At 49.7% G+C, this 13,655-nt stretch overlaps 1 protein-coding gene across 1 annotated transcript in view; it reads right to left on the bottom strand.

The window, feature by feature from the left end:
- Nucleotides 1-13,655, bottom strand: part of TSPOAP1 (TSPO associated protein 1) — a 74,875-nt gene that overhangs the window by 43,673 nt on the left and 17,547 nt on the right. Inside the window, exons 5-11 of the mRNA XM_065646840.1 lie at nucleotides 11,373-11,642; nucleotides 4,889-4,996; nucleotides 3,935-4,018; nucleotides 2,314-2,403; nucleotides 1,099-1,221; nucleotides 589-693; nucleotides 176-226 (exon numbers count right to left, since the gene is read on the bottom strand). Coding sequence (XP_065502912.1) covers nucleotides 176-226; nucleotides 589-693; nucleotides 1,099-1,221; nucleotides 2,314-2,403; nucleotides 3,935-4,018; nucleotides 4,889-4,996; nucleotides 11,373-11,642 — 831 coding nt within the window. The remainder of the gene's footprint in view (nucleotides 1-175; nucleotides 227-588; nucleotides 694-1,098; nucleotides 1,222-2,313; nucleotides 2,404-3,934; nucleotides 4,019-4,888; nucleotides 4,997-11,372; nucleotides 11,643-13,655) is intronic.

Raw genomic sequence — 13,655 nt, 5'->3', positions numbered from 1 at the left:
TACTCGGCCAGCACAACCGACACTTGTTCATGGCAGCAACACATTGCATCTGATCCAGACATTAAAGCATTTTGCTCAAGAACCAACAAAACCCAGGGCATCTAGAAAACTGACATTAAGAACAAAAGACATCAAATCTGTAGCCATTAATCCATCTTGTTTTCTTCCATCTTACCTCTAGAAGCTGTACTGCTCCTTCATGTTCTCTTTTCGCCTCTGCCTGCGCCTAAGAAAAAATAAGAAATGGAGTAATTAAGAAAGCAGCCTACCTAAGTTCACTTCTACTACTCCCATCACCACCTTGATAGACCATTATAGATTTAAAACACTGTATGGACTGAAAGCATCTTCAGTCTTTGGACAAACAGCAGTGAGAGAACAGAACTGCCATTCACGAGAAAAGCCCTTCACTTTGTTCAGGTATCAGAGTTCGCCCAGATGCAGACACTCGTCCTCAGTTTACTTTATCACGTAAACTCACATATACCTCCTCCATACACTGCACTTCCAACGAAACAAGGCACAGGAGGCCCCTCACTTCCCAGGGATTCAGAGAGTAAAATGTCCGTTCCCTCAGGCGCTGCGTACCTGCTGCAACCGTCTGACCTCCTCTTGTTTCTCCTGCAGGACTAGCAGCGCTTCCTTGTGCTCGACTTCCAGCAGCTGCCTTCGCTCAGCCACATTTCTCATGTGCTGCAGAACAATTCACAGACAGCTGAAGGGCGACATGACCGAAATACTGTCTTGTGCCCTACCATGGGCCCTGAAGTCAAAACATGGCCTGTATTCCATGCCATCATTAAATAGAGAAGAAAGTAAGAAACTCTTAAGACAGGCCAGAGCAACACAGTCAAAGGAAATCCTTAAATCAAGGACGGCCACCTTATCTCCCCTCCCACCCGAATCCCTGCAGCAGCCTTTCTAAAGCATCTCTGCCCACTCTGGAAAGCCGTGTTCCAGGATCCCGCAGAAGTGGAATTCCCAACAGAAGCACAGAAACAAAAGGATGGACACAAAAAAGCAAAGAGACAACATGGGCCATCCAAAAGCAGCACTAAGTGTCTGGACAGTCCTTCCAGCCGTGTGGATCCTACTGACCTTCAGCACCTGCTCTAGATTCTCCAGCTTGGTTTGGAGTCCTTGATTCGTCTGAATTACTGAATCCCGTTCCTTAGTAACCAAAACAACCTGCAGTTTCAGGTCAGCATTCTCAGATTCAACCTGAAGAGAAAGAATTTTCAATTAGCACAAGTAGCCATAGGTATTCCTTGGGTAAATAACAGAAAACTATTTCTGTATCTCAATAGGTTGTTTTGCAGACCTGCTTTCAACTTGCAATGATACCAAAATCGTGAACCTCCTCCCCCTCTGGCTTCCGCTCAAAACAAATATGTGCATTTGTACTGGTCCTCAATGTGATGGACACTTTTATTTGCACACACAGTTTCTCCCACCAGACACATCTCTCCTGCCCTTTTGCAGGACAAAGGGACTGGGATATGAACAGGCTACATACTGAAGAGATACAAAACCAGGCACAAAGGTCTGCAAGGTTTTTTAACCCTAGATGGTAGGATTAAACACCGAGAACAGTACAGAAAGACAGGGCAGCCTGCTGAAACCATGTTTACCTCCTCCACCTATTACAGAAGTACTGGCAACATATTCTGGTTCTAGAGTGCGCTATGGCTTAATGACTATTAGCAATGCAGATTATTAAGCAAAGACAAAAACCTGCACTTAGAACAAACAGTTATTAAATTTGTGGAAGTCTTACACATGGTGTCAACATGATGACTCTAAGATTGACAGACGGGACAGACAAGTGGCTTTTTAACTCTTGTGCATTACATTTGTGGCTTTCTCCCCTGCCCCATCAGCCACCAAAAGCCTCTTCAAGGACGACAAAAAAATGCCAAGGGTGACTGAGGACTTTTGAACACGCCCTGTGCTTGCAGCGCTTGCAGTGATGGGTTCTGCTCCACTACCCTCTGACCAGTGCACGCTGCTGCCCACCAGCCACCCTCCGTCTTTGGTCATGAACTCGTTAATGAGTTACCACAGGTAAAACAAGTTTGAACTTAAGTAAGGACAACGCATCCCACTCAAGTTTTGGGGAAAGTCTAATGAAAACAGGGCAGTTACCTGCTCTGCTTGCAGTTACCATGGGGTACGCAGGACAGACGTACACAGATGGACACACGACCATTACTCAGCTGGCAACCTGAACACCTAGCAAGCTAGGAAGTGCTTCTCAGCAAAATTTTAGAGAAGCTAACGCTCCATCCGACAAACAAAGACACTGCTTTTTACCTGTCCTGCCCATCCAGCCTTCTCGTTCAGCTGCAAGTTCTCTTCAGCCAGTCGTGCATTTTCATTTTGTACCTCCTGCAGCTGGATCTCCTGTCCAGAAATAGCGTGTGTTACTACACCAAGGCCCAACTAACTTCCCCAAATTACTCTGCAGAGCAGCTTCCCTGCTCCTGCTGACTGATGGTGCAGGACGCTGCTTGCAAGGTGGCAGGCAGCAGCGTGCAGCTCTGCTCAGGCAGATACCAGCCCTTAAGCTTCTTTTCCCATTTACGTAGCCTCAAAGCCCAAAATGAGAAAGACTTTTCCTTGTCTGCTTCACAGCCCCAGAGTCACATTCTATACTGCAGTCCAGAACTCCATCTCCACCTACAACCATTTAACAAGTTTCCCTGTTGGTTCAAGATCAGAGCATTCTTGACAAACTCTAGTTAAGGAAGAAAAATCCTTTGGAAGAATGATGCTAAAGAGAGCACTAGACTGCCGACTCAAGAGTTTTAAATGTCTGACTCTAGTCTGAAACCAGGATTCAGTCTGGCTGCTCAGGGAGGTTGTGGAGTCTCCATCTCTGGAGACATTCAAACCCACCTGGACACCTTCCTGTGTAACCTCATCTGGGTGTTCCTGCTCCGGCGGGGGGATTGCACTGGACGAGGTCCCTTTCAATCCCTGACATTCTGTGATTCTGTGAGTTACCACAGCAAGTTGAGCCAGCTGGCGCTGCCTCAGAGAAGTCTCTGAGCAGGCAGGAGACCATGGACATGTAGAGAGACACTGAGTGAATCTGCCAGGTCCAGCCCATCTGCAGCAACTCTGTGCAGTATTAGAGGAATTTAATAGTTCCATAATCGCACCTGACTCCGCATCCATTTCCCCATCTCAATGTTTTATGGATCATCAAATATTTTCTGGCTGTCCCAAGAGCTAATTCCCCGTGTGTGCAGCCTCAGCCCAGGTACTTCGAGCTGAGTTGGTCCCTTCTTGATCTTGACAAACTAACTGTCTAACCAACCTATTCCCTAAACATCCCATTCTAACCTAGACAACGAGGCGGAACTACGAACTGCAGATGAGTCTGAGCTATGAATTGGAACTGACCTGAACTGAGATTTGAGCAAGACATAAAACATCTATTCAGAAGGTAAGCACCCTTGGGCCAAACTATAGTCACAGTCACTAATGCCACCAGCGCTGCTCAGCAAAGCAGAAACAGATGCTGTGATATGACCTGCAAAAGCTCCAAAAATTAAAAAGCAGCAAGATTTCATCCAACAAATACGAAACACAAGAAAATGGCTGAGGGTTTGGGTAATTACCATCTCAAGATGCAGAAATCTTTTGATACTTGTCTGGAAATGGCAAGTTATCTCCTCAAAATAGCGAAGGCCACGGAGTTTCATCCAGTGATTTATGTAGCTATATTCAAGCCACAGCCAGCTGAAAGACTAATTAAACAATTCCAGCCCCAAGGGCTGGAGCACCAAATTTGTGACACTGTCCAAATTAAGAGCAAGACTGGTGATTCATTACTCAGATAAACTGAAGAGAATCCAAGAGAGGCACACAACAACTTAGCTCCTCTTCTACCATTATGCTCACAACAGTAGGTAATGAAAATACTTACCAGTTCTTTGCATCTTTTATGCTTTTTCCTCACTTCATGCTCAAGGTTTTCACATTTTTTGCGCTTTTTCTTGAGTTCAAATTCCTGCATGAAACCAGCATCAGTAGATCAGCATGTCCACATTCTTACAACGCATAAGAAATTCAAGTCCAGCTTCTCAGACCCAATGCTCTATTAGCTGGTTTGATTTTCTTAAGAAAATTTCTTCGTGACAAACATAAATAGTATATAGAAATCAAAGCAGATTTTTTTTTTAGAGGTAGTAAAACCAAAAAACTTTTCCAATGAAACATCTATTCCTCTCTTCCCCAAGCCCTTCATCTTCTGGGAACAGCGCTGTTTCCCATCTGCACAGATTGTTCCTATTTGTTTAGAATAGGCTGGAGGACAGGATGCAGGGGACAAAAAGACAGAGCTGTGCAAAATATTCAGCTTGAAACACTAGCTGTGCTATCTCAGCTCCTATTCTAATCCAAATGACACCTAACAGAGAGGAGGCATCCGCTGGTTCTGTACCTTTACCTGCAGTTACTCGCCACCACCCTTGGTTCCTCAGATCGATAAGAACTGCACAACCTCACAGTGAACTGTCCTGGTTTGCTGGAATAACTCATAAGGGACACACTCCTCACGTGACGTCTGTCCCAGGCCAGTCTTATCTGTTCCCAGACCAAATACGACTAAACCAAAAACAACACAGAATCTATTGGCCCGTTTCCCTCTCATTTTCTGTGACATATTCCCCTGTCAGCCCAATACGTGGAGGTGCCACCCAGCAAGACTCTCCATGCCAGCAGCCTGTGGTTTCCTACTGATTCCCCAAGCTTCCCGCTTTTGCAGAGCAGCTGCACCTAAAAAGACTTAAATCCCTAAAATCTCTGCCTGGATTCCATGGATTAAAACCCCAAGAAAATGTACAGTGCTCCTTCACGCAAAATCAGGGTCACAACTCACCAGCTGCTTTATCTGGTAGGTGCTCTCTGGGTCTGTTACTGCATTTTTAGGAGGGAAATTTTCATGTCCTTCAGAGGCAGGTCCCAGCGGTTGCACTCCTGGTTCCACCTGGAAAGCAAGTGAGATGCCAGAGAGGTCATGGCCAGCCAAGACCCAGAGCACAGCAGGCACACCGAGGGAGAACAGGCAGCACCGCCTGGGAGAGCAACATTCCCCATCAGAACCCCGGATCTCTGAACTGCACCACTGGACATGGAGAAAGCTGAACGCTGTGCCAGGGACCTCTTGGCCACCAGAGACCTGTGCTGGGAGTCTGCTGGAGCCCAGCGCCAAGGCCACCAGCATCCTGGCTGGTACCAGCACTGGTGTGGCCAGCAGGCCCAGGGCAGCGACCGTCCCTGTGCTGGGCACTGGGGAGGCCAAACCTCAAATCCTGGGAGCAGTTTTGGGCCCCTCCCGCCAAGAAAGGCCTTGAGGTGCTGGAGCGAGTTGAGAGAAGGGAACGGAGCTGGGGAAGGGGCTGGAGCACAAGTGTGATGGGAGCGGCTGAGGGAGCTGGGGGTTCAGCTGGAGAACAGGAGCTGAGGGGAGACCTTCTGATCTCTGAACTGCCTGAAAGGAGCTTGGAGCCAGGGGGGTCGGGCTCTGCTCCCCAGGAACAAGCGCCAGGACCAGAGGAAACGGCCTCAAGTTGCGCCAGGGGAGGCTGAGGTTGGATCTGGGGAACAATTTCTTCCCCAAAGGGCTGTGGGGCATTGGAACAGGCTGCCCAGGGCAGTGCTGGAGTCACCATCCCTGGAAAAGTTGGACAGATGTGGAGATGAGGCTCTCAGGGACATGGGGCAGTGCCAGGGGTGGGTTATGGTTGGACTCGATGGTCTTGAGGGGCTTTTCCAACCAAAATGATTCTCTGATTCTATGACTAAACCACCCAATGCCACAGTGGGCTCCACAAGGCTCTTGGATTCAAGTTCCCATTTGTGCCTCACTGAAGGTTTCAATCAGAGGCGCCAGCAACACCTTTCAGGGACCTCTCCAAAGCAATCAAAAGATGGAAGATGGGCAGAAGAGAGAATACAACCTCATAAACAGCAGAAAGCAGAAATCAGTAAAGATCTCAGAACCTAAAGGCAGGGAAGTGCAGACAAAAAATAGCAAGAAATGGAGCATCCCACCCCAGCCAGTAGCTGAGAAGGACTGAGATGGCAGCAGACCTGCTATGGTTCACAGGCCACCACCAAACCAGATGAAAGGAGACACTTTTCTGCACATGTTTGTTCACAAGTTTCTAACAAATACCCTTTCAAATTTGAGCTCCAGACAAACACACCCTTGATCCTCAGTTTTCACTCTCGACTGATATTTGACCTTGCCTTGTCTGCCTAGAGTAATCCCTGACAGCCCTTTACTTTCAGTCGGTCTCTCTCATCAGAGGCAGAATTTCTCATTTCACTTGGAACACCCACAGCGCTGAGGGATCTACGTCACCGAGTCAGCCACCAGGACAGTGTCAAGGTACCTAAAACATTTCTTGTACCTGTTTTAGGCTTGAAACACTGGTTTTAACTATATCTATGTTCGTGGCTCCACTGCGGAAAGCCACAACACCCTAAGAGACTGAACTCAAGCCCAGGCTTTCCAAGGCTTTCAGGTTTTCTCTTCCAAGCACAATCCTGCACCCAGCATCCTGCAGCGCGGCTCAGGGACTCCCTGGCACCCCTGGAACAGGGTTCACGTGGGTGCCTGGAAATCTCAAGATCCTCCACCCAACCCACAGCACCTGAGGAGCCCCAGCCCTTGGGAGCTTTCAGATGTCCAGTGAAACCGGTGTTTAGCTCTGGAATATCCATGGTTAAATGCTTCCGAGACTTTTTTTTAATCCATCTGGCAAATACTAAGTTTCAAATCTGTATTTCACACCTCCCCTCTAAAATTATGCTTCTTTGCAAACTGAAACCATTGCATTTTAGTCAAATTTAATGACATGAGGTCCCAAGGAATGCAAGTGGATACCAGCTGAGGTCAGATACCCACTGCACAAGTACCATGCACTGTGCTTCACAAGTCATGCTCTCTTGCAAACAGATGTGCAAGACAACAAATATGCTTGTTTGTGATCATTTCCCAGCAAAAAGCTAAACAAAATTATGACATTGCTAATTACAGACAATTTAGAAAAATTATAAAATTTTGAATTTGCCCACATGGACCTAATTTCCACCCAAGAACAAAGACATGTCCCCAGCCACATGCTCATATACTGTTATTTTTCTGTAGAACTGACTGATCACCATATTAAACAAGTGATAAACGAGACTGGCACACATCGTGAAGAGAGCTGGGACCTGGAGCTGTGCCCCGCATCCACAGCAGGGACTGGAAGCCGCTCAGTGAATGAGCCAGGTGCAAGGAATCTGTTCAACCAGACAGTTAAAAATCACTGTAAACCAGCTGCTTTCCATCCCCAGAGCTACCTGCACTGAGAACCGACCTTGGCAGAGACACAATCCCAGCACCCCAGGCTGGTTGGGGTTGCAGGGACCTCTGTAGATCCCCAGCCCAGCCCTGCTCACGCAGGGTCACCAGAGCAGATCACACAGGTCGGTCCAGGCGGGTTTGAATGTCTCAGAGAAGGAGACTCCACACCCGCTCTGGACAGCCTGCTCCAGGCTCTGGCACCTCCCAGCAAACAAGTTTCTCCTCATGTTCACATGGAGCCTCCTGTGTTTCAGTCTGTGCCCGTTGCCCCTCACCCTGGCGTTGGGCACCACTGAACAGAGTCTGCTCCATCCTCTGACACCCACCCTGAGATATTGATCCCATTGATCAGATCCCTCTCAGCTTCTCTTCTGCAGCTCAACAGCCCCAGCTCTCTCAGTCTCTCCTCATCACAAAGATGCTCCAGACCCTGCCGAGAGAGCAGGATGCTCAGGCTGTGTCCACTGAAGTCAAAGACAGCAGGCTCAGAAGTACCTGTGCTTTAGCAAATAACCAGAAAGTTTAAAGCATGCTATAGTGTAAATTAAAAATGCTGTGGACTTTCTAGAAAGTTCTGCCCTTGGCACCCTTAAAGTATCATCGCAATCCTGCCCCAAAGGAAGCGCTAAAGCTTTTTCCACCTCACCACGGCCTGTCCCCTCCGCTCTGCCAGGGCAGCTCTGTGCAACGTCCGGCAGAGCTGGACCAAAAAACTGTCGTGGGTTTCAGGACACAGCAGGAGGAAGGCTGGGTTTGCCAGGTTGTTTTTAACTCAGATCCATCACATCCCACTGCTCAACATGAGCTGCACCGACACAACTGAAGGGGCAGTGGGACCGAGCAGTGGGAAACAGGAGGTTGTTAAAAAAATCCCTGCTAAATTATCGTTTATCATTATAGAGATAGGCACCACCCCAAAACCCTAAATAGAGGAGGAGAGAAATCAGAAAGAGAACAGAGAAATGGGATTTTTCCAAGGACACTCAGATGGGAAGCTTGATTGTTATACTCTGAGGAAGTTCTCTGAGAGCCGGGGAATACTGCACTGACACCCTGTGCTGGACAGAAGAGCAAAGTAATTTCTTTTAATTACGATAATGGTGACTAGTGCCCTGAGCGCTGACTTCCCTCTTATCACAGCACCGCTGCGCCTGCACAAATTCAGCCCATTGAGCCCGGGCTGTTCTGCGCTACAGGTTTCTGTGAAGAGAACGGCAACAGCCTCCATGCTCCCCCTTCACTACTGCTGTTGGACTTAGTTGCTACTTATCAGCCAGAAAAATCTTTTGACAATGAGGACACACTCCTGAATCACAGAAATAAAGAGCACCTATGAGAAAGACCATAATATATGTTCTTTTGTGCAGAATCTGCAGGGTCAGTTGAAAATCAAGGTATGGAAGGGCCGTTCAAAGAAGACAAAGGCAGAACAGAGAAAAAAATAACCAAAAAAAAGTCATCATCATTATGGAGGAATCTGGGGGCGAGGGGTCAGCAGGACAGAAACCTCAAACTATGAAGAACAGAGCTGAGCATCTCTCTAAAACCGAACCATTTAAAAGAACAACTGTAAAAGCCAACAAAATAAACAGTACCGAACACCCAAATTAGACAATATTCACCCAAGGGTTCAAAAACCCCCTTCGGCATAAACCAAATCTCTCACTTCAGCAGTAACTGAATTGCGATGTGCAGTGTGTCACTTCCCTGACGCCAGCATAATATGAAATAACTGGAAGGTGGTAAATGTCAAGTTTTAAGAGTATTCCAAGCAGAGACCTGGGGAAACACAGACTAGTACATTTGACACGTGTTCCAGGCTAACTTGATAGAAACTGCAACAAAGATTAGGCAGATACTTAAAAAAACCCAAAGAAACATATATTGGGAAAAAAACTCACACTCACAGATCTACAAAGAGTTTTTCTAAAGCGTTAGCAAGCAAACGGGTGGGTGAGATCCAGCAGGTTCTGTTGGGTACTGTGAACACATGCAGCTATGGTGCTCTGAGCTTCGGCAGACACTGACCCACCACGGGATAAGGGTGAAGACTTTCTCTGGGTAAATAGCTGGTAAAAATGAGAGGACTGAGAGAGGCAGCAGGAACCGTGCTCTTCAAGTACTGATGGAGCAAAGAGACAAATGGTGAAAAGGGCCTCATGGCACTGAGAGATTACAGAGGGTTGTCAGCCAAATAATGTTGTAACAGAACCCAATGCTTAGACAAAAAGGCAAAGAGATCTATGGGGGAAACGGACACACAGCTTCATTATACCACCACATAAATCAATGACACAGTGTCTGGGGTACTGTGTGCAGCGCTGCTTCCCCCAACACAAAAACACGAGAGAAAATGTGCAAAGGAAGGAGGCAAAGATGAGTAACGCTGAGTAATGGAAGCGGCTAGAAAGAAACAACAACAAAAAACGGCTGAAGAAGTGGGGCCTATAAACTCACAAGTGACTTGGAAAAGACGAACGAGGAATGAATACTCCATACATCTTCCTTAAGAGCTGGGGAGTGATAAATGAGAGCAGCTGGGGGAGTTTTGAGGGAAGGTGAGTCCTCACGCAGCCCACAGATGTGAAATTCTGCCCAGGACACGCACGCACTGAGAACTTCGGCAAGAACCGGGGCGAACCCACGAAAGACAAACCCGCCCGGCCCCCGCGGTGCCACCCCCGGCCCACGGAACCCACGACCCGCCGGAGCCGGGGGCGCCGGGCGGCGAGGCCCGGCCTCCCGCACCCCCCGCGGGCGGCCCCGAGGCCTCTCCCGGCCCCTCGCTCCGGCCCGGCCCCGGGGCGCCCACCCGGACCGGCCCAGACCCCGGTCCCCACGGCGGGCTGAGCCCCCCGGCCGGCCCTGGCCTCTTCTTGGCGGCTTCGTCCTCCCTTGCGGAGGATCCCGCCGCCCGGCGCTGAGGGGAAGCCCCGCTGCCCAACCCCGCAGGCAGCGGAGGCCCCGGCGGGCCTGGCCGGGGGGCGGCTCGGCCCCGCGGCGGGAGAGGCGCTTCCCGCCGGGGCCTCGGGCCCGCCCGCCCCGCTCCCCGGCGGCCGCGGCCCCGCAGCCGCCCCCGGCCCGGCCCAGCGAGCGGCCCCGCGGCAGAGCCCGGCCTTACCTGCCGGCTGCGCGGCCGCCAGCGGGAGGCGGCGCCCTGGGGCGGCCCGGATCAGCCGGGCCGTACCACTGCGGCCGGGGGGCGGCCGGGCCGGGCCCGGCTCCTCAGCGCGGCCCTCGGGGGTTCGCCCTGCCCGGAGCCGGGGGCGGCCCGCGGGTCACAGAGCAGCGAGTCTCCCCGCACCGTGTTCCTCAGGGACTGCTGCCATGGGTCTGGAAAAGGGCAGGGACTGTCACACCACCAAGTGACACCCTTCAGAGCTTGAGTGTTACCCAGGCAGTCCGCAATTGCTCTCACTTCTTTCTTCCCCCGCCTCTGTTTTCTCCTGTAAACGCAACGAAGAGGTTCAGATGCAGAAGAGCATCCCAGCCCTGGTGCTCAGGAATCTGCAGCGCTCGGGTTGTCCCAGCTGCACCTGAACACACTCGTGTCATGTTCTACAGCCCTCTTTTTTGGGAAACATGAACCTCGAGGCATCAAGCCAGGACTGCCTGAGTTTGTAGGCTTAGGAGGAATATTTTAGCTACAGGAGGTAAGTGAACATGAAGAGCAGCAGCATTAGGATGCTGTGCCCATCACTCACCCACGAGGAGCCAACGTGCAAATGTCTGTAGGCACCAAACCCGTCTATTTTCAGCAAATGAGGGCAGAACGAGGGGTTGCCTGATTTCCTAGACTTGGGGGGGGGGGCTGCAGCAGCGACCGTGTCCCCCCTCACACTGTGAGACGCGGTGCTTCAGTCGGTCATTTCAGGAACAGCCCAGCACCTGTTTGCAGGGGATGCAAACCACAGTGCGCACGTCCTCTCAAGAAGTTTCCTAAGAACAGTAATTAATCGACTAATTAAACAGCACAACTTTCAGGTCGCTGACCCGCTCATCTCACCTCCCTGCGTCCTTCCCCTCCCAGCGCGGGGTCCCCCGAACGAGCCTCCTTGGGTAGAGGTGACCCTTTGGTGCAGCTATTTAGTGTCAGTACGAGCGGTTCCAGGCGCGTGGCGGCGCTCGGCAACGCGCTGCCCGAGCTGGTTTTAAAAGAACGTAGAGACTCCTTGAAATTCTTCAGCGCGATCTGTCTCTGCAGCCGTAGCACCTCTCGCTGGGATTCCCGCAGCAGGCGATCGAACTCAATGACGTTCAGGCAGCGAGGGTCGTCCTGCGGGAGACGCAAACACGACATCGTGTCTCTGACAGGCTCTAAAAGGTGGAACAGCTCAGGGTAGTGATTTAACATGCAAACTCCAGAAGCCTTACTGAAGAGACACTGGTGAAAACCAGGTAATGTGGCACACAAGGATTTCTTCCTGTGTCTCCAAAGCATCACAGTCTGATACTTTGCATCCCTTATGCGAATACGTTATTCTTCCCACAGATAAAAACTAGCCTGCAATGCTTCTGACTATCCCAGGTTTAGCCACAGTGTGTGCTTTCTCAGTGCTTGCCAGCAGAGAGCGTGGCAGGATAAGATCATTTCATTTCCAAGCCAAACAAGAGCCTTGGCTGGTTTGTCTCCCTGGTGTGGGTGCTGCCATTCTCCGCAGCCCTAACGCTGGATAGGGCTTTAAATGCTGGAAAGAATGAAGAACATCTGGGACTTCTTCAGTTCTCACTCAGGACAATGTTTGGTTTTCGAACATTCTTGATTTATAACCTCTTCAGAGACAGCGTGGGTGGATGGGCCCCTATCTTTAGCACAACGGGTCACTCCCACCCACCCCAGTCCCCAAACCAGCAGCTTTTCAAAGAAACCAGTGCAATTTTAGTCTCACAAAAATGGTGAGAATATGTCACCAGCTTGTTTAATTCTTCAAAGGTTTTTCAGATTTCAGGAAGCTGAAAAAGCACGTACCTGCATGTCCATACACATGTACAAAAGCTGGTTATAAAAACCTGTCTTTACAAATATGCTGCTGGAAGAGATGTTGCTCGTTCCCCTGGAAAGCTCCTAAGCCAGGGAATTCAATGCATGCTTGGTCTCCAGGCCAGATTCAATCTGCTTCCCTGTTCACTTCTTATTCGCCCTAAAAATAGTTTGGGATTTGTAAATACAATTTGTGTGGAAAACCAAGGTTACTCTCACACTACAAGGGGGAAACTGAGGCAGCATTAGCGGGAACTGATTACAGATTCAAGACATGAGCAGCTGGGCCTCCTCTGTGCCAGCCTCATGGTCAGGCTATCAGGGTAGTGGTTCTTTAAAGAAAATTAGCTGTGACACTATATAAAATCTCCCTTCCCCCACCGAAAAAAAAAAAAAGGCAGCTATTCCCAACAGACAGGCTGTGAAGCCTGGGGGAACGAGGGAGTAGGAAAAAAGCTCAGTCCTCCACGCACGGTTTCTGATCTACATGTCTCCTGCAGCTGCCTTGCTGTTCCCTGCAATCCCCCGCTTCAAAGGATTCAAGAAATTGCCACCTGGTTTTAGCTGGAGCGGGGCTTAGGTTGGAAGCCCGTCACCAGAGTACGATCTCAGGAAATCATTTTAACCTATCCTAAGAGCCTTGACTTTGCAAAACAAGGCCAGTGCTTTTGCAGCCCAGCGTGCAGGGTGTCCGTCCTGCCGCTGGAAAGGAACGGAGTAGATCCATTTCATAGCTACTGAAATATGTGTGCTGATTTAAATGCCCTAGATTAAAATTGATTTGGTTACAAACTCTGAGCGTGCACGTAATATCTCTGCATATAAACCCCTTCATTGGCATAATGCATTTTGCATGCTGCAGACAGATTAGGTCAATTTTGAATTTTAACTAGCTGGCAATTAAAATTTAATGAGCGGCTTGCTTGGACGAGAAATGGGAAAACCAAGATCAGACAGAATGATTTCCTCTCTTCTCTGAGGATTCCCTGCTCCTGTATTGATGCTCCCAGTTACTGGTGCCTCAGCAGCAACACGTTCTCACCTCCGAGCCAGGGTGGTCACCCATGCCCTAGGAAAGCAGCGGCTGAATTCCTGAGGACTGCACCCATGTGTGTTTCCTTGGCCAGCAGTGAGTCTTGCTCACCCGCCTTTGTCACATTCCTCAACAATTTGTCACTCCCCTGTCCCTGGCAGATTCAGGTTGCCCAGCACGCTCTGCTAGGAAAATCAGACTGCTCTGGAAGGGGTCTGTTCCACTTCTGTGGGGTTTGCAGTGAGAAATCAAGGGGATAGGAGGGGAATTTCTTC

The sequence above is a fragment of the Caloenas nicobarica genome, chromosome 17 (assembly GCF_036013445.1).
Source record: "Caloenas nicobarica isolate bCalNic1 chromosome 17, bCalNic1.hap1, whole genome shotgun sequence".
Taxonomy (NCBI): domain Eukaryota; kingdom Metazoa; phylum Chordata; class Aves; order Columbiformes; family Columbidae; genus Caloenas; species Caloenas nicobarica.
The sequence above is the reverse complement of the archived record's forward strand: the minus strand, read 5'-3'. Positions and strand labels throughout refer to the sequence as shown.